The sequence below is a fragment of the Protopterus annectens genome, chromosome 9.part0 (assembly GCF_019279795.1).
Source record: "Protopterus annectens isolate FY-2018-M chromosome 9.part0, PAN1.0, whole genome shotgun sequence".
In the NCBI taxonomy this organism is placed as follows: Eukaryota; Metazoa; Chordata; order Ceratodontiformes; family Protopteridae; genus Protopterus; species Protopterus annectens.
The window spans coordinates 1,460,474,743-1,460,500,327 of NC_056743.1; the positions used below are offsets into that span (position 1 = coordinate 1,460,474,743).

The following is a 25,585-nucleotide window of genomic DNA, read 5'->3' on the forward strand; positions in this document are numbered from 1 at the left end:
CCATGATCCGCACATGAACATATCACAGTTGATAGGGTTGTGTGTCTGTCAGCTTCCAATAGCTCTGTCTATGATTGCAACCATGATGGACTCCATGACCTTGCAGATCAGACTTCATAAGCGTACTGGACTTGATTTCCCATGGTGTGTTGTGCACCAACACTTGTGGGGAGTGCCATATGTTGCTGTGACACATTCAACGGTTCCACATCCTGTGTAGGGGGTGAGGCTCAGCTGACTGTTCAGGTGCAGGATCTGTTTGTTCTGTAGTTTGTGCATGACACATATTGGGAATCAATGTATTCCACTTGCTGCCATGCTTTTGGGATTGGGGGTAGCTGCTCATCCATTCTACATGTGATATCTCCTGGTATGATGATATGGACTATTGTCAGTGGGAGGTGGGTATGTACATATGGGCCTGTCTGTCAGGATGTCGGCATTGTCAGTCAGGTACAGTTGGCCCTGACTCAGGACATATATGGGTGTACATTGCTATTTATGACATAGCTGAAGGAGGAGTCATGATTCAGTCTGGACTCCTTCTCAGCTACTCTTTACAAAACACCAACGAACATGAGCACTAATCCCTGTTATACTATTTTACACACTTAACACCCTACTGATCCTTTGTGATCAGGCTACAGAATATGTCATCATAATATCCTGGCATGTCCAGGGGTCGCTTTCGTGTGTACTCTCCAGTCCAGCTGGTGAATATTTGATATTGACACAATGTCACATCTGCCTCATGTACACAGACAACCCTCTCCTCCTCCCAACAAACTCAGATATATGTGTGAGATGCACCTATATAGACATACAGGGTGCTGAACTGTCTCGACCCATGACTGGCACAGTCTATCAGGTGGTGAAGGTAACCACACACACCACATATCAGTCTCACATATCCTCTAGCGACAGCACTCAAACCACATGATCACACATAGACATACTCGGATGCTGTAAATTAACTCTGCCTAAGCAGCAGAGACCTCCACAGCAGACACACACACAACTGCTACCCCACTACAATACCCACATATCACATAGTTCACAATGTCAGTGTGCCACACAGTCACTGCCCTTCGGGCTAAACAACACACCTAATACAATTGTAATAGGCGACACTTATTGTCAGACACACTGACGTACCACTTACCAGCCCAAACAAGGAAATAGTCACTTTGGGCTGTCTGTTGGGTGCCAGGATCTGCCGCATAACACAGGCAGTCAGTTCACTCCAAAGTAAGTACAGGACTGGCATCATCATTGTCCATGGTGGTGTGTATAACCTCAGACATTACTCCCTGGACCACATGACATGATACATTAAGGAACACTCTGATCATGTAGCCCAGGCCAGTATGACCCTGACCTTGTCTAGCATCTTACACCCACCAATTATGATGTCATAGTATACAGACAAACATATCACGTTTAACAGTTGCCTAACAAATTTGTTTCATTCACAGGGGATACAGTGTCTGTCAGCCTGTGGTGACATGCTCAACATGCCACATAGCTTCACTATGGACAGCTTGCACCTGTCACTCTTGGATTTTCGAATGCTGGCTAAGGCTCTTACCACTACCATAGTGCCTTTTTTAAGCAGGGCTCAAAAGACAAACCCACCTCCATGGACATTACAGGTTAAATGAAACTAAGGGTAATGCTGTTCAACACGAGATGTGTTACCCTCATATTGTGGCCACTCAGGACTCTCCTCAGTATGGAGGATAGCGATATTTGTGCACTAACAGACGCCTGGTTCAGGCTCACTTATGCACACCAGCACTACCAGGTTATGTTTCATACTATGCTTTCTGACAACAAGACTTGGAACAGACAACACAACTAGGGGGAGTATCCATATATATCACAGATACACACACCTCCGGGTTAGTAGCACTGCACAAAACATCACAGACCATATATATACAACTGCCATTGTGCAAAACTGTCTTTCAGTTTGCTGCCTGCTACAGACCCCCCTCCCAAACTCAGGAACCACACTCGGCTTTCATGGTGGGAACTATGGAGAATATGAAGGTCTCCACAAACACCATTATATTGGGTGACTTCATATACACAAATATTGACTGGGGATACTACTCAAGCCCCAACACCCTCACCCAACAGTCGCTGAAATTTGTAGACTCATATGCTATGGCACAACCAGTCAGCACAGCCACAAGGGGGAATACATATTGGACCTGATCATCACCAACATGGGGACTCTATGTTCCACACCAGCGATATACCCCTCATTGGTAAGGTCAGAACATACATGTATCTCACTGGACATACATATACCCTCCACACATCCATCCTGGGTAATCTTGGTGAACTTCTCATGAGCCAACGTCTCACTTCACCAAAGCAAGGTGGTATCCTTCAGAGACCCTGAGACAGTGGCAAATACGGCTCACACTGCTGAATCCTTTACATACACATTCTATTGACACCTAGTGGACTGCATGGATTGTGCTATCCCAAATAATAACAGGACTCACTCCTCCAATGGCAGGGGACCTGTCTGGTAGACCCCAGCCATTAATAAGCTGTACAACATCAGGAGGAAGCTACTACATGATAGAGCACAATCCCAGACTGGGAAGGCATCTGTGATCTGTACTAGCAGACAGCTACGATCACTCATGAACTTTTCTAAGGGCCGCTTCTACCGGACAATTGCACCAGACATGTAGGACTATCACACAGCCTTCTTCAGTTATGCCAGGAACCTGGGTGGACACTCACTGATATGCTGTGAGTTACTGCATACTGACTAAACTTACCCTGAACCCACTGGCATTGCCAACATCCTGGCAAACAGGTTCAGAGCAGATGTCCACCCCCATCCCCCCTAAGGAGCAACTATCCATCCCAACAGAGTATAACCTCCCTGACATCACACAGTAACAGGTGAGTGCTGCCCTCCCCAAAGCGTACATCACAGTATCAATGGGACCAGATGGTGTCCCGGTCTGCATCTTACACGAGCTTCATGACAGACGTAACCCTCACATTACATCACTGTTCAATATCGGAGTTACTACAGGATATGTACCCAAGGAATGGCATACAGCGACAGTGGTCCCACTCCACAGAGTTGGTGCCACAACGGACCACAGACAATATTGCCCTATAAGCCTAACTAGCCTGTTCTGCAAAGCTATGGAGTGTATTGTCATGGGACTCATACACGTAGACATCGAGAACCTAGAGACACTGTGTCATGCACATTTCAACATTGTTGTGGGAAGATCTTGCCTCTTGAACCTGTTTGTATTCTTTAAACGGTTAACAGGTCCATTGACATAGGGAGGTTGTCCACACAGCCTACCTGAACCTTTCAAAACCCTTCAATACAATAACCCACTGGGCCATTATGCATAGGCTCACCAGCATCGATATGGACACATATCTCACACGATGGATTGCTACCTGGATCAGGGATAGCACCCACATGGTCAGAATTGCAGGTGCCATGTCTGACTATACACCAGTTACATGTGGCATCCCACACGGCTCGGTCCTGGGACCACTCTTGTTCAGTATATATTTGTCTGACGTACAGGCTATCACAGGGGGAATATGGCTGAACATGTTTGCACTTGACTGCAAACTGGATGCCATGATCAACTCTCCAGCTGCCACATGCATACTCAAACAGAGTCTCACAGAGATGGATGACTAGTGCCTGAGCCATGGCCTACAGCTAAATGCCAATAGTTGCATAGTCATCCCCTTTGGGAATAAGGGTGTCATTCAAAGGGGATCCAGTATCTGTCTGCCTGGGATGACATGCTGGACAAGCCACGCTGCTTCGCAAGGGACGGCTTGCACCTGTCACCCCTGGGATTCCGGATATTGGCAAAGGCTCTTGCCACCCCCATAGTGCCTTTTTTAGGCAAGGCTCAAATTCTAAACCTACCACCCTAGAACACAAAAAAGGAAAAAAACTAAGGGTAATGCTGCTCAATGCCAGAAGTCTAAATCTCAAAATGCACACACTCGAGGCCCTTCTCAGTATGGAGAACATCGATGTGTGTGCTGTGACAGAAACCTGGTTCAAGGCTCCTGAGAGCACCCCAGCACTATCAGGTTTTACCTCATATCATGCCCGCCCCAAAATCCGGACAATACCAAGAAAGGAGGGGGTATCCATATTCATCAAGGACACCCACACCTCAAGACTGGTGGCAACGCGATGCATCGGAGACCATCCAGGTGCAATTAACCATAGGCAAGACTGCTCTGCAAATTGTAGCATGTTACAGGCCACCCTCACAAACTCAGGAACCTCACATGGCCTTCCTGAAAACACTAGAGGGGATAAATGTATCACCAAACACCATCATACTAGGTGACTTCAATTACCCAAATATAGACTGGGAACACTACCCAAGCCCAAACACCCTAGCCCAAAAGTTCCTGGAATTCATAAACTCAAATGCCATGGAACAACTAGTCACCATCCCCACAAGAGGAGATAACATACTTGATCTCATCATCACGAACATGGGAGCACAATGTTCAACACCGAAGTATACCCCTCACTGGTGAGATCAGATCACAAACTAATCTCGCTGGAGGTCCTCATCCCACCCCCACCTGAAATAAAAAAGACCACAGTAAAGAACTTCTCAAAAGCTGACTTCACACTTCTAAAGACTAGTGTGGTCTCCTTTAAGGCCCCGAGCCGGCAGAAAACAGTACTCAAGCCGCTGAATCACTTACAAACACCTTCTACCAGCACCTGCAGGACTGCATGGATAAGGCAATCCCAAACAAAACCAAGACTCTTAGTACCAAAGGCAAGCGTCCAGTCTGGTGGACCCCAGCCATAAACAAACTCTACAATAAAAGGAGGAAGCTACTACAAGATAGAGCAAAATCCTTAAAAGGTAAGACACCCTTGATCACTATAAGTAAAAACTAAGAGCTCTCATAAAATCATCCAAAGCAAATTTCGAGAGAAAAATAGCTAAAGACTCAAAAGACAATCATAAGGCCTTCTTTAGCTATGTTAGAAACCTAGGAGGAAACTCCCAGATATGCTCAGAACTAGTTCAAAATGATGTGAAGATTACTGATCCTACAGACATTGCCAACATACTGGCTGACAGGTTCAGTGCAAACTCCCCTCCCCAAAAGAGAGATATCTATACCAACGATTGCAGCCCCCAAACATCTCCAGCCCAAGTGAGAACTGCTCTCTCCAGCCAAAACACAGCATCCATGGGACCTGATGGTGTCCCCGGCTGTGTGCTCCACGAACTGAATGACGAATTAAACCCACAGCTAGGACAGCTGTTAAATCAAAGTCTTACCTCTGGATACATACCCAGGAGTGGCGCACTGCAACTGTGGTCCCACTTCACAAAGGCGGTGCCTCCACCGACCCTGGAAATTACCGGCCCATTAGCTTGACAAGCCTTATCTGCAAAGCCATGGAGAGGATCATAATGGACCTCACAAATAAAGACATAGGGAATTTGCAGACTTTGGATCCAACCCAGTTTGGCTTTGTCAAAGGCAGATCATGCCTTTTAAACTTGGTTGACTTCTTGAAACAGTCACCAAAGCCATTGAGGAAAGGCAGTCCATACAGCCTACCTCGATCTGGCTAAGGCCTTTGATACAATACCCCACTCGGGTATCATTGAAAAACTCATCAGCTTAAATGTTAACCCATACATCACAAGATGGGTTGCAATCTGGCTGAGTGACAGAACCCACAGGGTCAGAATTGCTGGCGCCATGTCAGACTCAAAGCCTGTCACAAGTGGTGTCCCACAGGGCTCAGTCCTGGGCCCACTCTTGTTTGGCATCTACTTTTCCGAAGTACAAGCAAACACAGGAGGGTTATGGCTGACAAAGTTTGCAGATGACTGCAAACTGGGCGCCATAGTAGAAAACACATCTGACACAGATATCCTTCAGAAGGGTCTCACAGAAACGGATAACTGGTGCCAGAGCCACGGCCTGAAGTTAAATGCCAAAAAATGCATAGTCATACCCTTTGGGAAAAACAAGGTTACCCCTAGCTACCAAATAGGTGGCAATCCACTGAGTACAGAAGAAGTTATCAGGAACTTGGGGACCCAGGTTGATAGTAGTCTGTCATTCGACACCCATGTAGCTAAAGTAGTTAGGAAGACCTTCTACATTGCCCACCTTATCATGAAGGGATTCTCATCTAGATCAAGGGAGGTCATAGTCTCCCTTTACTCATCACTCATCAGACCAATGATTGAGTACAATGCCCCATTCGGGATGTATCTGACCCGACACTTGCAGCAGCTGGAGAGGCCACAAAAGTTCCTCACCAAAAGGATAAAGGGTCTCAAAAATCTGTCCTATGCTGCCCGACTGAAAGAACTCCAGCTCTATTCAGTCGCCACGCTTGCTCAGAGGTGACCTTTGCCTAACATACAAGGCCATGTCAAACCCAGATTTGATGAATATGCTTCACCTCAAAAATCTAGATCCATCAGAGCCACAAGGGCGGAGACTTAAACCTCGACACGGCTATTAATAGGACGTGCTGGAGGGATAGATTCATCACCCAAAGACTCCCTATGCTGTGGAACAAAATCCCGGTACATGTGAGGCAGAGCACCTCGCTGGCCTTGTTCAAGAGAAATCTTGACCAATGGATGGGAGATCGCAGATATACCCCAGGGATTACCTCAGTGTCACTGCTCGACAGAGGCACAGCAAAATAATGGGTATAGTTCCCCATACTAAAGGGGTGGCGTAAGCCACAAAACGATGGGCTAGGCTTGTAAATGCCCTCGGGCAGATAGCCTAGTATGAACCTATGAACCTATGAACCTATGAACAAAATGCCCACACATTACCACATAGGTAGTACTCCATTACATATGGTAGGAGTTGTTAGGGGTTTGGGGACATGACTTGTTCGTACTGTCGCCTTTGACATTCACGTTACCAAAGTGGTTGGACACACTTTCTATATGGGCCACCTTATCCCATATGGTTTCACATCTAGATCGAGTGAGGTCATTGTGCCCCTATACTCATCACAACCATGCTTGGTTACAATGCCACATTTGGGGTGTCTCTTACCCGACACCTGCAGCAACTGTACTGGCCACAGAAGTTCCTCACCAAGCAGATCTAGGGACTCACACGGATGCCCCACACAGTTCGGATGCAGTAACTCCAGCTCTACTCAGTCACTTACCACCTACTCAGATATGATGTGTGCCTGTTGTTTACAGATATACCCAACCCAGAATTACTGGACATGCTCCACCTCAGGATATCCGACTCCCTTGGAGCTACACACTCCAGGGACGTATACCTCAGCACAGATGTTAATAGGACATGCTGGAGGGACAGATTCTTATCCCAGAGGCTCCACTCACTCCAGATTGTAATCCCAGTTTCACATAGGCAGAGCCACCCACTGGACACCTACAGGAGACATCTTGACGACTTTATGGGTGATCGTATGTTTACCCCTGGGATATCTTCTGTGTCCCTGCTAGACAGAGGCACACTAGCCTAAACGTACATGGGCTATCTTGTGTGACCTACTATTCACACACACAGTGTAGTAATCTGACAGGGTTGCAAATGCCAAACACACTCTGGCTAGGCTTGTACATGCCCTAGGGCAGATAGCCTAGTATCGACCTCTGAACCTATGCTAATGTTCAGGATGCACAATGTTTATTGCTGATACTGTTTGTAGGTCTTTATCATCTTTGCTTTACCAGTTTCTATGAACAAATTCGGTATCTGCAGAACATATTTGATTATGACAGGGTTCCACTATATTATAGATGTGTCTGTTGTCATATAACTGTGTGCACTGGGCGGATTTCTGGATAGTGACAGGTTCCTGGGTTATCACATGCACTTGCCAGATATACGTGGCCCACTGCTGTACTCAGACATGGCCTATGTGTGTGAGCATGCCCAGTTCAGGCTTTCCATGTTTTGTTGCCTGACATTTGTCTCATTTATTCAAGTGTGTGAGCATGCCCGGTGTGACCTTTCAGTATGTTGCTATCTGAGGTCCACTACATTTGTTGATGTGTGTGAACATGACCAATATTAACATTTATACTGTCTGTGTTGGAAGTCAGGTTCTGTTCTTACTGCAGGACTCACCTTTGTGTCATAACTCGACAGGGATTATGCTGTGCCTGCACGGTTTCCATGAGATACTTTGCATAGACTTATCGACATTCCTTCATACAGGCTGATCACTGCAATACTGTCATGGTTTAGTGGTTCAGTACTTTGACTATAGTCCACAATATCCTGGGTTCGATGCCCATCACTGCTTTATATTTTCATACTGAGCAGACCAGACTGCTTAAGAGCCAGTTAAGCAAATATGAGCATGCTGGCTTTTGTTCAGCTATGCCCTACTTAGACCAGTCTTGTCCAGCATTGCTAAATATTCAACAACACTGCTGGACGTTGCCCAATATTACTCAACATTGACCACAGTTGTGCTAGTTGGTGTGTGCGATTTTGTTTGCATATACTACATGGTGGTAAATGCTGTTTAGCACTGCTTTATATTGCTTAACACATGGCAATCATGCCTTAGGTGGTGCTGCAGGGCTGCCTATGTCTGATGCACATACTATACTCCCTGTACATGTTTGAAAACCGGTAGTGTCAACTTAGGCATCCCTTTTACTATATGTGTGAGTCAGAGAGAGGTATCATTTCCAGAGTTCCTACTGAGCCAGTGTATGTGCTATGCGTTGCCTCTTTGCCAAGGCCAAAGCATACTGGGCACGCCTCCTTCTGCCTACTGGGGCAGGCTCAGGTTGTTCCTCCTCCGAGTCACGCTCTGCCTCTGATGGCCTTGGCAATGGTGGGGGGCTGTTTGGCCCAGGCCTATGCTGGTCCTGCTGCAGCTGTTTTCGCAGGATCATATTATGTAGCATAGCACATACCATGACAATTTGGGTACATGTAGTTGGTGAGTACTGCAAGGCTCCACCAGATGTGTCCAGACACTGGAACCGTGACTTGAGCAGCCCGAACACATGCTCTATTACATTACGTGTTTGTGCATGTGCCTCATTATGGAGTTCCTGTTCAGGTGTGTGTGCATTCCTGATGGGTGTCATCAGCCATGGCTCCAGTGCATAGCCAGCATCCCCCACTAGGTGACCATGTGGGATGTCCCCATTGGCAAATGTCTGTTATAGCTGTGTCAGATGCCAGATATGGGAATCATGGTAGCTTCCAGGGCAGCCTGCACACACATTCAGTATTATACCCTGGGCATCACACACAACCTGGCAGTTGATGGAGGGGAAGCCCTTGCGGTTGAAGTAGACCTTACCCTGCTCGCTGGCTGGTGCTTTGATGCATATGTGCGTGCAGTCTATTGCACCCACTACCTCAGGTTATTCCACTATTTGCTGGAAGAGATGCATATTGCTGGCCAATACCTCATGGGAATTGGGGAAATATACATGATCACCGACATGTGCTGACATGGCATCCAGGAACTGGTGCAGTACCCTGGATGCTGATGCCTGTGATATCCCCATCATATCACCAGCTGGTCTCTGGAAGGTACTTGATGCTAGTATTCTTAGGCCAACACATACCTTGGTTTCCACTAAGATGGTTTCCCCTCTGTTGGTTCTGTGTGTGAGGTGTGGCCTGCACAGCTCAACAATTTGCTGCAGGAGGTCTCTGTCCACTCTATAGCGCACCACTATCTCCAGCTCATGTAGCCCCTAGTAGGTTACCCTGGGCCTGTACACTCTTTTCCATCTCCTCACTGTGGGTTGTCCAGCAGCATTTCCATTGTCACCACCCTCAGCATGTTGCATATGTCGCCTTATAACAGCAATGGCAGCCCCTAACATTTCTTTGTCTCAGTAAAGCTTTTTCAGTTTTCACTTCTATTAGCTTACTGCAGTGTCTGTTGTGAGAAACATAATGGACTGTTGTTTGCAGAGTTTTAAGTGCTAGGCTGGGCTGGGCCAGTGTACTGCCTGTGTAATTGCCTGATTCTGATTGTTTTCACCTGCTAGCTCTGCTAGTACTCCCTGGTAGCTTCCTACTATTTGTTGTGCTTCCTTTTTCCTTTCTGTTTCCTCAGGGGGGAGTGCCGTGCACACAAGCGCAAACACGTGCACAGCAGCTAACACGCACGCACACATGCTTACATGGACTAAAACTTGCTTATTCGGGTTAATACACGCACACACCAGTGCAAACATGCTTACAACTCTTTAAGCAGCCTTATGCATGCTTACTCTGGCTTAAACGCTCGCAGTCACGCTTACACACACGCACTCTGTCTTACTCGGGTTTACAGGCACGCACACACGCGCATACCCGCTCAGCAAGAAACTTTGTTGTTATCCACGGCATACACCTTCCATTTCTTGCCTTTCCCTAGCCTACCTGTTGACACACCTCTTTCCATGATGTGTAAATGACAGCTGACACATGCCACTCTGCTCCAATGAGCTTTACTTCTTTCATACATATCCCCCTCATGATGTCACCTATCCTCTACTCTGTTACTCCCCTTATCCTACTCCTACACTCCACTGACTGTGCTCATTTTCTATGTAAAGTTGCGATTCACTATCCTAACCCTCATTTACATAGGATTGCCTACTAATGCTTGGTTACATCTCTTAGACTGAGTTTCCCCCCTTAGCAACCTCTACTCTGTGGCTATGTTGTCTTCAGCCTGCCATTCCCTTGCATTGTACATTAACAATTTAAATAAGATCCACATTTGTGGGTTTTCATTTTTAGTTTTCTGGGTTTTAGAGCACAGCCCATTTGCGCGGCGCTACGCTTAAACATTGGAAATCGGAGAAAAAAAATTATATATTTTTTCATATTGCATCAGGAAACATTTCCAATGGCCATATATTTGGCCATTGGCATGCTTCCTGCACTGGATGCAACCTTCATTTGGAGCTGTCATGGCTCCGTTTTGCTATTTGCAGAACGGTACTCAGTTGTCAACTGAGTACATTTCTGCAAATAACACTGCTCTTACTCGGACAGGTTCAGGTTTCCTGCATCGCAAATCTACCTCATTTGCATGCCTTTCACCTGCAATTGAGTTAATTTGCATATCCTAGCCCTGTCCGTGTAAGAGACGTTTTAGGAGCTCTCTTGCATGCCCCTGCAGGCTGTTCCTGGATCGCTCGTCGGACATGATGGCTGCATGGAGTCTTACTCTACTCTTAGACTCCGTGCAAGCCATTGTGAATCTGGCTCATTGTGTTACCATGCATTTTGTGAGGAATATGAAGCCTGAAACTCAAATGGCAGTCATTATTTAGTGAATTCAGTCATTGGTGATTTGCTGCAAAAATCCAGGAAAGCACAAATTTTATGAGGAACAGACCAAAATTCTGAGGCAAAAATCTGGACATTCTGTGAAAATCTGGACAGTTGAGAGATGCATAGCAATCAACAAAAACAGGTTTGTACAAAGAAGTTCAGAAGAAACTATAAGTCAAGTGGCTTAAAATAAATAAACAAATAAATACATAAATAAATAAAAACATTTCTACTTTGTCCACATTACTGAAAGCATTTGGATGCTTTTGCAGTATTTTATTAAAAAAAAAAAACGTGACCTAGGATGTAGAAAATTTGGTTTGAAAACAAATATTCACATTCTCCACTGAGCCGCAAGAAGTGATCAGTTTGCTCCCTGCCTCCTCTGGATCCAGTGAGGAATCATGTAATTATGCAAACTTTGGTCCTGTCAAATCACAGCTAAGCTAAGAATTTTCAAGTTGTCTGAGTCAGGACATATGTTTTCTTACTCCACAGAGTTAAACTTTAGTAAGACATAGCACTCAAACTTGAACATAAAAAGTAGGTATTTAGAATTAACTCATCTACACGTATTTTTCATAAGACTAACTTTTCTTTGGAGACTGAACACAAACTTTCTGAGGCTTCATGTTCAAGAGAAACATAAACTCTGCATCTTTTGCTGGAATCACTAGCAAAGGTATTCTCAGAACACTTGATTTGCTCTCATGACCGTCTCAGGTATAATGACATAGTTCCTCCATAAATGGGTAGTGTTGTCATTAGAGTGGCCATTGTCCTGGTTTCACCTGTAGCCTAGATCTTGCCCATACATCTTTACTGAAAAAAAGATGCATTTATAAATAATATCATCTCTATAACGTTAGTGGTAAAACATAAGTTCTGCTGTAAATGCCTGTAAAGATGTGAAAGATGTGTCTTCTCAGCACTGTTTGACCTGATTTATTATGATTCATTCTGATAATGTTAGTGATTAATATCACTTTCAAATTATTTTATACTATTCATTGCTTTCTTTATTGAACATTTTCAGATGCAGTTTTTCAACAACTCATGGAGTTTACATATGTATGGCATAGTACTATAACGAAATATTATGTTATCTAACCTAATTCAGTCGTATTTCTGATGGGCGAATATTCAGGTGGTTAAAGAGAGGTAGAGACTAGTACAAATGATTGAAATGTTCGAGCAGTTTCAAAATGGTAGACTTTGTGTGAGATGTTGATAGACTGGTGATTGGAAATTTGCCCTTTTCCCCAAGTGTTGTATGGTCTAGGAGTTGACATATATAAGTTAAGGAGGGAGCCCTGAAAAAAAAAGAACACTTGTGTTTTAGTTTTGTCTGGTGTGAATCCTCCTTTTGAATGATTGCTTGTTCAACATTACCTTGTTCAATTGAAAGCTATTTTACCGTTGTATTTTCAGTAGTGTCATATACTCCCCAGTTCATACCATATCTCTTCTTCTGTTTGTATTACAAAAGCAGCTTATGACCTACCACAGAAGTTATGCTTCTGAGGGTTGCACATGTATTCACACAGCTGACAATAATAAAAATAATGGCCAATTCATCAAAAGAAAAGACAGGTCAGTAAGCTGTACTACCATACTCTGAGATCAGGATAGCCAGGAGTATGACAGAGCAGCGGATATCCACTAATTTTGTCTTTTCACACCTTTCTGATTCCTTAATCACACATAGAACTAAATGCCATATGCTTATTCCCAGCTCAAATTCCTTGAACCTTAATCAGTGTCACATTGAAAGTCCTTCTATTTAGGATGGTAGATATCAGGAGCACACCAGTTTTGATGACAGCTATAGTCATAAGGATACAATGGTGGAACGTTGGATGAATACATAGAAACAGAAATGCTGCCATAGAGCATAGCCTGAGTTGACATGACTGCATTAATATCTGGTTTACCCCCTGCCCTTGGTATTTACAGCACATAATTGTACATTTTTTTTCAGATCCTCTGTAAAGTTATCTCAGCTTTTCTACACTATTCCCTCTTGGCCTCCTTCTCTTGGATGTGTCTGGGTGCCTTGCAGCTCCATCGTATGGTACAAAACCTTAAGGCAGTCAAAGCCTTCCGAACCCATGTGATTCGAAGGAGATATATGTATCCTGTGGGCTATGGGGCACCTGCTATAATTGTTGTGATTTCTGCAGCAGTTTTTCCTCAAGGATATGGAACAGACAAAATGTAAGTACCTGGAATCTGTTCAACTTTATAGACAATGGTTAAGTGAAATTTGTGTGCCACTTTGGATATAAAATGTATGTATGAGTGAAAGAAAAAACAGGATTTTATATAGTACTGATAGTATAAACTTTTTAGTGCTGCTGATCAACAAAAAGCTTGGTCTACATTGCTTTTTATTTTTATATATCATTTGATAAGTATGAATCATTTTTCTTGTTTCTCATCCACCCGATCCAATGCCTTTTGGTTTATAGATTGGCCTTTATTCCTAGATGTCAAATCAGTTTTTTAGTATTAGTTTTAGTCTTCTGAAGTATTCCTTACTTAGTTTTGTTAACATTTGTTCATGTTTTATTGGTGATCCTTCATCAATTCCCAAATATTTATGCACTGTCTCTTGCTCAGGTTCCATTACATCATACTCCTGTCCCAGACTGATATTTTTGTAATGGCGATGCTTTCCTACATTTGACTTTGCTTTTGCACATTTATCAAGACCAAATGACATTTTTATATCATCTGAGAAAGTTTTCACCACCTGCAGTTGGCTTTCAACTCCTCTTCAAATGAATTATACAGTTTTAAGTCACCCAGAAAAAGTAGATGAGAAATTATTAAGCAAGGTTGTTTTCTGATGGTCAAATTGTAACCATGGTCTAATCTGTTAAATAGACTGCATAATGGGTTAAAGACAAGACGAACGAGCAGTGGTGACAGAGTCACTCTAGAATATCCTCCTTTGAATTTTTATCCCTGTGATAATAATTTGTCCTTTATCATGGCTTAGCTGCAGAATGGTTTGACACTGTTTATTGGTCACTGCAATGTAATCAAGCAATGTAGGGTATATCTTATACATCTGTAAGCACTCCTTTATCCATGAATGTGGGATACTGTCAAATGTGTTTGATAGTCTATCCATGTCATACTTAGATTCTCCCCATTTTACAATTCACCGTTATGACTTTATTTAACAGCAACTGATCCTTTATTCCAAATTACTTTATTTTGTTATCCTTTTGTTCTATTGCCATGCTTGAGTTTTCTTCTAAATGACTATAAACTCCAATGGCCCCAATTCCAGTATATAGTTTATACATCATCGTACTCCTCTGAGGAATTATCAGTATCTCTGGAGTCTAGACCTTCCTGTACCCTGGTTAAACATTACTCCAGGTGTACCCAGAGCCCATTACTGTATACAGATTGGAAAAAGTGATGAGAACATTCGCTAAAGAGTAAATTGAAATCAGTGTCCATATCCATTGTATACAAAGTGTCAAAAATAGACCCCTCCCTTCTAGTTTTCTTGCTCTTTCCCTGAGGCTTGTCTTGACACTGTGTAGTTCTGAGCTGATATTCTCACCTGTGAGTCCTTCACTGATGCATGCCACCCATTTCCTTGGTGTCAATGTCCCATCCCCCCATGTCAACAATCCCAGTAGTGAATATTTCACTGGTGAAAGTTATGGGGATCCAAGCTATTGGTACCAGTGGATCTGTACAAATTGTGATCCTGATACTCTATAGCAATTATTTATGTCAACAATGTCGGCCTTCAGGGCATCAGCACTGAAGCCATCCTTGGTATTGAGGTTGATGTTTGTGTGGAGATCTGGTCTACACCTTTAGTATCATCCACTTCAGCTTCATTGTTAATGGTTTTACCATTTCCTTTTATACCGAACATTTTGATTTATTTAATTAGAGACAGAATACAGTACAGTGGTGACCCCAGGGAATGGCTGAGACTGTATAATTGGCTTCAATCCAGGCTGTCTCACAATCTGATGTATTCATCCTGTCATGTTTCTGCCAGAGAGAGAGAAAGAGAAAGAAGCAGAAGCCTGCTAAAGGGACAGGACTATAATATCTGGCACAGGTTCCTTACTGACCTCACTTAGGATCATCAGGAAGCTGAGATGCAGAAGGAAGCAGATGAACTCCATAAAGATGTTCTTCACACCAGTTATTGATATACAGGGGAAACTTCTTTATTCTTCTCCAATGATCCCATGTTGGGGACATTCTAGTGGAAATGAACCCCATGGGGTCATGGGTAACTGATCCAGTCTCTTCCATGGAGCTGATAATGCAGGAAGCATTTCACACCATCCTGCTTACCAATTAGGTGGCTTCCCCAGCAGACCACATGGTTTCATTGGAACTGCAGACAGCTTTTTAAGAGACAGATGTGGTACACCTTTTCCAAGGAGAAAAGACAAGGTCCTCTGGCCTCCTACATGTCTTGTATGTTGAAATAAGGCCTGTTTAGTTGATAGTATTGTACTGGATACTGCCATAAAGAAAGTGACCTTTGAAAAGAGCTCAATGGTCCATCCAGCTGAAAAGGGATGATCAGTGTTAGACTGCTTTAAAACATTTATGTATGAATCAGGTACCTTCTCTAAAAAAGATATTATTTATTTATTTAACATTTGTTTACTGGGAAAATCTGACTGGACACAGGTCCTTTTTCAGTGGAGGCTCAGGGAGAAAAGCTCCATGAGTAATAGTAAATTTTAATGCACAAATTACAATAATCAATAAAGTATAAAATAAACAAAATGTAGTATACATAAGAAAATACAAATTTTCAACTTCAAAACAGATATTAAACATGTGACACGCATAAGCACTTTTCAACATAGACTTGCTGAAAAAAATCTTGAGATACTGATTAAGATGCCCATGGGAACCTAACATGAAAGCTAGTACCCCACATGGCTACACACTAATATGTCTAGCCTCTTTGTAGGATAGTTACATAATGTAAATGTTGGACTGGTACCTGCAGTTGGGTTGAGAATCATTCTTTACTGTCATACTTGGCTCAAACATTGTATTTCCGTAGAGAAGCTTTTAAGTCATCATTCACCACTGTCCCTTTTGAACATCTTGGATTAGGCCTCAAGTGAAGGAATAACTGCAAAAATGTAAGCAGGAAGGGAAGGTGCTCACAGCTAACGGAGTAAGGTTCCCTACTCTTTAAGGAGCCTTTCCCTTTAAACAGAGGAGTGTCCCGAACTTAGAACCAACTACTTCAATTCATGCAGTATTCTGATAGCAAACAACATGGGCAAGAGGTTTCCAGAATGGGTACCACCCTAGAGGCTCAGAATCAGGATTTTTACATTCATTTCCTTGGTACAGCAACAGAATCCTTGTAAAGGTTGTAATGCTGAGAGTTGCAAAGCTGATTCTAAGAATGTGGATACTGAATGGCCAGAAAAGATTGTCATTTCTCAGAATATTTAATTTTCTCTTAGGTATGGTGATCTTGGAGTTTGTATGTGTATGTATATCTTGGTGTTAGGATTTCTCATATATTGGGGGTGTGAGGGGCTAATGCCATGCAAAAACAAGTTTAAGAAAGAAAAGTGATGTTCAGGAGTCACTCTTCTCCTGTACTTTCTGTCTTTTTTTTCCTGCAGTCCAGAACTCATCATTTCAAGTCCCAACATGTCAAGAGGGAGCCAAGAATCTCTAAGGACTTCTCCAACTGTCCAGCTCTGGAGGCATTTGGTGGTAAATTCTTCCTACATCTTCATGCATGGCAGACCATCATGCAGGATATGTTGATTAGGGAGACCGTATCCACTGGCTACAGCCTTCCTTTTGTATCTTTTCTTAGGCCTGCCCTTACCCCTCTCAGACATCTCACCTCATCAGCCAAACTGGAGGGAGTAAACCTCTACTCAAATCCAAAAGGTCCCTTGAGACCAGAAAGGCTATGGAGTTTAAGAAGATTTTTTTTTTCCATAAGATGACAAGGGACCTCTCACTCATATTAGAAGCAAGTGACTTAAATCAATATGAAAGTAAAACAAAATCTCAGATGTTTAATGTGAAGCCAGACATTCGTTTTTTACAGCTGGCTGTGCTGTGTAAGTTTTCAGGGTGTTATCTCTATCAGAACGGGTCTACTTAAAAACATTAAAATCTCATAGCATTGAAATTCAAAACACTGAGACCATAACATGAAAAACCCAAAACACTGAAAACCTAAAGCAACAAAAACTCAGAACACTGAAAGTTTGCATCATAACATAGAAAACTACAACGCACATGCAAATAACATCCCCTTATGGTCTGTTATGGACTCAGTGTTTTCAGTTTCAATGTTATGAGATTCCAATGTTTTGAAGTAGACCCATCAGAACAGTCAATACATCTGGAAAATTCCAGATTCCTGTGCTTCAGAGATGGAGTCTATCAGCATTAGTTGTGAGACCTTCAGTTTTGAATCAGCACAGGCCTCAGTGTGTTCCCAGGTTGCAAAGTCCTAGCTGAAGCTATTGGAAGCATATGCTTCATTCAGGTGCCCCCCTAGATGGCCAGTGTAGCCAGTCTTCCTCCAGGCAGAATATAGGCTCTTCCATCCAGTACCACTCTGAATCTGTCTTCTCCCTTTGTACCTCAAGGGTACAGTAACAATCTTCTTGAGCTCCTTTATGAGGTACACAGTAGGGTATGGTCCTTCAATGGAACATTGGAGTCCATTAAAATCAAAATGTAAGCCTATATCCATTTTAATTTTGATCTTAATGGGTTACAATAACATCTTCAAAGATGGTTTCACCAGGTTATCCTTTTTTAGAGCTGCTACTTTGTTCTTCCCCATTGTGACTGTCACCATAGATTTTGCTACCCATGGGCAGGATACATTGCTTGGGGCAAATGGTCCAAATGACCTGGTCACAACAATAGACCCCATGGCACGTCATTATCCTGTTGATAAGGATAGTCTTAATTTTGCAGGTTCTGCAGGGCTTCCTCCCAAAGGATACAATTTTCTATATTATGGCAATATGACTGTGATTTGGTATATCCACATCATGATGGATGGAGCCCACTTCTATCACTGTTGAGAAGCTATGCATTTGTGATAATGAGCCATGTCATCTCACTGCTTTTCTTTCTGACAATGATGCATATTCCTGCCCATATCAACTTAAATGCAGTAACTATTTCTCTGTGCTTCAACAGGAACAGGCGAACTGGGTCCAGTAGTATTATCTGGGTCAATGCTCTGCCTTTCTCCTGTTTCAAATGATAATGACACTTCTGAAGAAATCCAGAATGCATAAGGGAGATATCATTCTCATAATTACATTCTGGCTCAGTCAAATATAGCTGCCTCTGTCTTGGCCTCCTATACTAGAGAAACCACTTCTCCTCAGACCTCATAAATGTCACCTGTATCACCCATCCTGCAAGCATCACCCAAGTCAACAGGCCCTCAGACCAACTGCATTGTTTTTTCAAGTTCCGACAATGAAAAGAGACCCCTTGTATTATTCAAGTCTGGACCAGATCTTTCTATTATCCAATAATACCTCTGCCAAACAAATATACATCTGTCAGTTGACAAGATTTTTCTTATAGGAAGCTAGTCAAGGTGCAGGTCTCCATTAAGCTCAAACACTTGAAACTCTCCAATTTTTAGCTGACAGCTTTTATCAAAGCTCCAGTTATTCTGCTGTCAAAGTGCATTTAACAGCAGTTTCTATCTTTCACCAGGTAAGATGAGTCCTCATCTTTAGTACCCTTAAACTTTATAAAGCTCATCTGAGAAGGGCTTTCATATTTATACCTCCACCTTCTTCCCTGTGGAGTTAAACTTTATGCTGGAAAAATGGACACTGTTTTCTTTTGAATGTGCTGCTTAAAGTAGATCTTGAATATCGTGGAAAACTTTTTCTATGTGGCAGTTACCTCTGTTAGAACAGTTTCTGAAACAGAATTTTTTTTTTTGTAAACCTGTGTATATTATGTTCATTTACAAAAAGATGTTCCTTTGCATGAATATAGCATTTATTTTTTATTTTTATTTTTATTTATTTAACTTTTGTTTACTGGGAAAGTCCGGCTTGGAACGAGTCAATTTTCAGTGGAGGCCCAGGGAGAAGCACTCCAATTGCATGTCTTTGCAACTTTATGTCAGAAGTTGCACCAAAAATTAATATTACTTTATTCATTACTCAACATTCTACCTGAAGAGAGGACTCATTTCACCACCCTGATGTTCTTCTATTTAGATACAACAAAATACATCAGAAAACACATGAATCTGTTTTACAGTCATTAGGTATGGACAGAACAATTCCAAAGCCACCCTATTCAGGTGGGTCTCAGGATTCATTTTGCTTTGCTATGGAAAGTACAATAAGTGTTTACCAGATAAATGTAAAGCTGGTCAATCAGGGTTGTAGCTACTTGTTTGACCTTGTTCAAAATTCCCTTAGTTGATGATATCCATGCAGCTTGGGCTTTGCTACATACTTCTGCAAGATGTTACAAACTAAATGTGATTTCAAGGTCTGAGTTTTCCTTCTGGGCTGCCTTTCTTTGTAGTATTCCATCTTGACACCATCCAAGAGGTCTGAGCTGAGGGCTGTGTCTTAGTGTTGACGTGGATGCACTATGTATTATGTAAGATAGCAATGTTATGTCCTTACAGTAACACTTGAGGTTCAGAATCCATGTGCATCCACATCGACAAACTCACCCATATTGCAAATCCTATCCTGTGTAGGGATCTGTAGGACTGGCCCTGAGTTTTTTTTTCTTTTGGATTTACTGTATATTGTCATTAGTACAAACTTAAAATGGAGAGAAGAGGAGATGTGGTATGTTATGGGAGACAAGAGACAGTTTTTTAGAGTCTGAAAAAAGTCTTAAAGCTGCCAAGTGGCTGCTGCCTGCTGCTGACCAGTCCTAGTGTTGAAATGGATAGTTATAGGTTCATAGGTTCATAGGTTCATAGGTTCATACTAGGCTATCTGCCCGAGGGCATTTACAAGCCTAGCCCATCGTTTTGTGGCTTACGCCACCCCTTTAGTATGGGGAACTATACCCATTATTTTGCTGTGCCTCTGTCGAGCAGTGACACTGAGGTTATCCCTGGGGTATATCTGTGATCTCCCATCCATTGGTCAAGATTTCTCTTGAACAAGGCCAGCGAGGTACTCTGCCTCACATGTACCGGGATTTTGTTCCACAGCATAGGGAGTCTTTGGGTGATGAATCTATCCCTCCAGCACGTCCTATTAATAGCCGTGTCAAGGTTTAAGTCTCCCGCCCTTGTGGCTCTGATGGATCTAGATTTTTGAGGTGAAGCATATTCATCAAATCTGGGTTTGACATGGGCTTGTATGTTAGGCAAAGGTCACCTCTGACCAAGCGGTACGCGACTGAATAGAGCTGGAGTTCTTTCAGTCGGGCAGCATAGGACAGATTTTTGAGACCCTTTATCCTTTTGGTGAGGAACTTTTGTGGCCTCTCCAGCTGCTGCAAGTGTCGGGTCAGATACATTCCGAATGGGGCATTGTACTCAATCATTGGTCTGATGAGTGATGAGTAAAGGGAGACTATGACCTCCCTTGATCTAGATGAGAATCCCTTCATGATAAGGTGGGCAATGTAGAAGGTCTTCCTAACTACTTTAGCTACATGGGTGTCGAACGACAGACTACTATCAACCTGGGTCCCCAGGTCCCTGATAACTTCTTCTGTGCTCAGTGGATTGCCACCTATTTGGTAGCTAGGGGTAACCTTGTTTTTCCCGAAGGGTATGACTATGCATTTTTTGGCATTTAACTTTAGGCTGTGGCTCTGGCACCAGTTATCCGTTTCTGTGAGACCCTTCTGAAGGATATCTGTATCAGATGTGTTTTCTACTATGGCGCCCAGTTTGCAGTCATCTGCAAACTTTGTCAGCCATAACCCTCCTGTGTTTGCTTGTACTTCGGAAAAGTAGATGCCAAACAAGAGTGGGCCCAGGACTGAGCCCTGTGGGACACCACTTGTGACAGGCTTTGAGTCTGACATGGCGCCAGCAACTCTGACCCTGTGGGTTCTGTCACTCAGCCAGTTTGCAACCCATCTTGTGATGTATGGGTTGACATTTAAGCTGATGAGTTTTTCAATGATACCCGAGTGGGGTATTGTATCGAAGGCCTTAGCCAGATCGAGGTAGGCTGTATGGACTGCCTTTCCCTCATCAATGGCTTTGGTGACTGTTTGAAAAAGTCAACCAAGTTTAAAAGGCATGATCTGCCTTTGACAAAGCCAAACTGGGTTGGATCCAAAGTCTGCAAATTCCCTATGTCTTTATTTATGAGGTCCATTATGATCCTCTCCATGGCTTTGCAGATAAGGCTTGTCAAGCTAATGGGCTGGTAATTTCCAGGGTCGGTGGAGGCACCGCCTTTGTGAAGTGGTACCACAGTTGCAGTGCGCCACTCCCTGGGTAAGTATCCAGAGGTAAGACTTTGATTAAACAGCTGTCCTAGCTGTGGGTTTAATTCCTCATTGAGTTCATGGAGCACACAGCCGGGGACACCATCAGGTCCCATGGATGCTGTGTTTTTGCTTTGGAGAGAGCAGTTCTCACTTGGGCTGGAGATGTTTGGGGGCTGCAATCGTTTGGTATAGATATCTCTCCTTTTGGGGGGGGAAGAAGTTTGCACTGAACCTGTCAGCCAGTATGTTGGCAATGTCTGTAGGATCAGTAATCTTCGCATCATTTTGAACTAGCTCTGAGCATATCTGGGAGTTTCCTCCCAGGTTTCTAACATAGCTAAAGAAGGCCTTATGATTGTCTTTTGAGTCTTTAGCTATTTTTCTCTCGAAATTTGCTTTGGATGATTTTATGAGAGCTCTTAGTTTTTTACTTATAGTGATCAAGGGTGTCTTACCTTTTAAGGATTTTGCTCTATCTTGTAGTAGCTTCCTCCTTTTGTTGTAGAGTTTGTTTATGGCTGGGGTCCACCAGACTGGACGCTTGCCTTTGGTACAAAGAGTCTTTGTTTTGCTTGGGATTGCCTTATCCATGCAGTCCTGCAGGTGCTGGTAGAAGGCATTTGTAAGTGATTCAGCGGCTTGAGTACTGTTTTCCGCCGGCTCGGGGCCTTAAAGGAGACCACACTAGTCTTTAGAAGTGTGAAGTCGGCTTTTGAGAAGTTCTTTACTGTGGTCTTTTTATTTCAGGTGGGGGTGGGATGAGGACCTCCAGCGAGATTAGTTTGTGGTCTGATCTCACCAGTGAGGGGTACACCTCCGGTGTTGAACATTGTGCTCCCATGTTCGTGATGATGAGATCAAGTATGTTATCTCCTCTTGTGGGGATGGTGACTAGTTGTTCCATGGCATTTGAGTTTATGAATTCCAGGAACTTTTGGGCTAGGGTGTTTGGGCTTGAGTAGTGTTCCCAGTCTATATTAGGGTAATTGAAGTCACCTAGTATGATGGTGTTTGGTGATACATTTATCCCTCTAGTGTTTTCAGGAAGGCCATGTGAGGTTCCTGAGTTTGTGAGGGTGGCCTGTAACATGCTACAATTTGCAGAGCAGTCTTGCCTATGGTTAATTGCACCTGGATGGTCTCCGATGCATCGTGCGTTGCCACCAGTCTTGAGGTGTGGGTGTCCTTGATGAATATGGATACCCCCTCCTTTCTTGGTATTGTCCGGATTTTGGGGCGGAACGCATGATATGAGGTAAAACCTGATAGCGCTGGGGTGCTCTCAGGAGCCTTGAACCAGGTTTCTGTCACAGCACAGACATCGATGTTCTCCATACTGAGAAGGGCCTCGAGTGCGTGCATTTTGAGATTTAGACTTCTGGCATTGAGCAGCATTACCCTTAGTTTTTTCCTTTTTGTGTTCTAGGGTGGTAGGTTTAGAATTTGAGCCTTGCCTAAAAAGGCACTATGGGGTGGCAAGAGCCTTTGCCAATATCCGAATCCTAGGGGTGACAGGTGCAAGCCGTCCCTTGGCAGCGTGGCTTGTCCAGCATGTCATCCCAGGCAGACAGACACTGGATCCCCTTTGAATGACACCAGTGTTTAAGCCAATTGTTAAAGCTGATCATCTTATCTCTGTATTGTGGCATCATTCTTGGTGAAGGTAGGATACTGCTCAAGGTCAGGGTCATACCTGCCTGGGCTACATAATCAGAGAGCTCCTCAATGTCTCTTTTCATGTAGTCCAAGGAGGTACGTCTCAGGTCGTTTACACCAGCGTGGACAATGACTGAGTCATATTTGTACCTGCTGTTGAGAGACCTGAGTGCTTGCGTTATGTGGCAGATTCTAGCGCCCGACAGGCAGCTTACTGTGACCTTCTCCTTACTCAGTCTGTTGAGCGGGACGTCAGTGTGTCTGACTATGGAGTCACCAATGACTAGTGTGTCTGGCATTGTGTTTGGCCTTAAGGGCTGTGACTGTTTGACACTCTGACTGTGAGGTCTATGTGTTGCATTAAAGAGTTAATGTTATAATAAGTACATAACATTAACTTTTCCCAAAACAGTAACAAAAAGCCATCTGGAAAGAATTATCTTACATTCCCTAGCAAGTCGGGTGTTTCCACCTCAAACCTTATCCAGTTACTAAATATGCTATCATATCCCTGTAAAAAATAATACTTTTTTTTTCAAAATGTAAAAAAGAAAAAAAACTCTTGGCAGTGAAGCACATTCCAAGATTACTGCATATCCTTGATTTAGTTCTCATTTGGTTGAGGAAGTGCACATAATTCTGTTATGTAGTTGGGAATCTTTATTCTAATGATGCAGATTTTTGACTACATATATCTTCAGGCAGGTTTAATGTGATTTCCTGACTAATATGCACTCCAAAATTTCCAGTATGGAGTTGAATGCAGGTAAGATTTTTAATCTATTACTTGAAAAAAGAAGTCAAAACCTGGTTGCAGCACTTCTATATAGCTTAGACTCCCTATCAGCCTGCTGGTACCTTGAACACTATGTAAACCCAGATTGCTGGCATCACAGATGGCAGCTGTCCTTCTGTCTCATCAAGTTAGTTTGTCACCCTGTCAGACTTCTACTGCTTCTGCCTATAATTCGTCTTACCAGCTACATATAGAAGAAGTGGTATAAATATGTGATAAGTCCATTGATAACAATGTCATGTGACAAATAATATAGCATTATGTAGATCTTGTCATATTCTCATTAAAATGTAACATATTTCATATATGTTAGCCGTTAACTATTTCATTCTGTAAATACTGTGCATCTTGAGAACATTTATCAAAGTTTGCGTGGATACAAATAATGCGAGTTACAGTCTGTAAGCACACAGTACCTTCAGGTATAAATAATTTCCAAATATAATCCTTCACGCTATTCAGCTCTGGACACCAATGACAAGGTACACTGCTCACTACTACGATAACATATAGTGGCTGTATCCAAGCATAAAAGTCCTAGCTATTCAGCTCCCAAAGCTCACTTGCAGTAACGATTGTTCACTGATGTTGCAATAGTACCATTTACAAACTTCCAATTTGAAACAAGAATTCCCACCAAACAATGCTTGTAAATACTTAAACTCAATCACCAAGCATTAGGCGGGTAAAGGAATTTATATGCTTTAATTAGAAAAATCGGCAAGCGCTTTCAACATAAGTCTTCATCAGGCCAAACAGTTTTACATAAAAAGTGAATTCTTTATATAACTTCACCAATCATGATGTCATTTCCTGATGAAAATTCTTAAAAACACAGCCATTAAATATAAAGTTCATTTACGTAATTAAACATAATTAAACATAAATATATGCATCTATTCATCATCTATACCAAAACTACGCAAATGTGCATAACAATGTATTTGCTTTGTAGAATATTTAGTTTGCAACGTATTTCATTAACTATATCATATGCAAAGCCCATAGCGCACATTATGGTGTTATTCCGAACAAGTATATTACCATGTAGTACTGTTCGATAATATTAATTATACATTTATAATTTCTAAACCATAAATTCAAGTGCACTGAATAATTTAAAATAAGAAAAAAATAAGAAAAAGTGTGAAAATGTATTTCAAATTTCTTATACAATAAAAATAATAAAATTTGTTTATGACAACTTCAGAGTTTCTATTAAAAACCCTACATATATTATTCTACATTAATTTACTATCATATGTAGGACTCACTACAAATAAATTAAGAATGGTACAAGGGGCATTTATATAAAACTATACGTGACATGAGATA

General features: G+C 42.6%; 1 protein-coding gene across 5 annotated transcripts in view; it reads left to right on the forward strand.

Annotated features, from left to right (window-relative positions):
- The window catches only part of LOC122812119 (adhesion G protein-coupled receptor E2-like), a 1,702,710-nt gene that overhangs the window by 1,485,767 nt on the left and 191,358 nt on the right, over positions 1-25,585 (forward strand). For all 5 annotated transcript variants that reach the window (XM_044084406.1, XM_044084405.1, XM_044084408.1 and 2 more), the window contains one exon: positions 13,316-13,551. In XM_044084406.1, the coding sequence (XP_043940341.1) occupies positions 13,316-13,551 (236 nt within the window). The remainder of the gene's footprint in view (positions 1-13,315; positions 13,552-25,585) is intronic.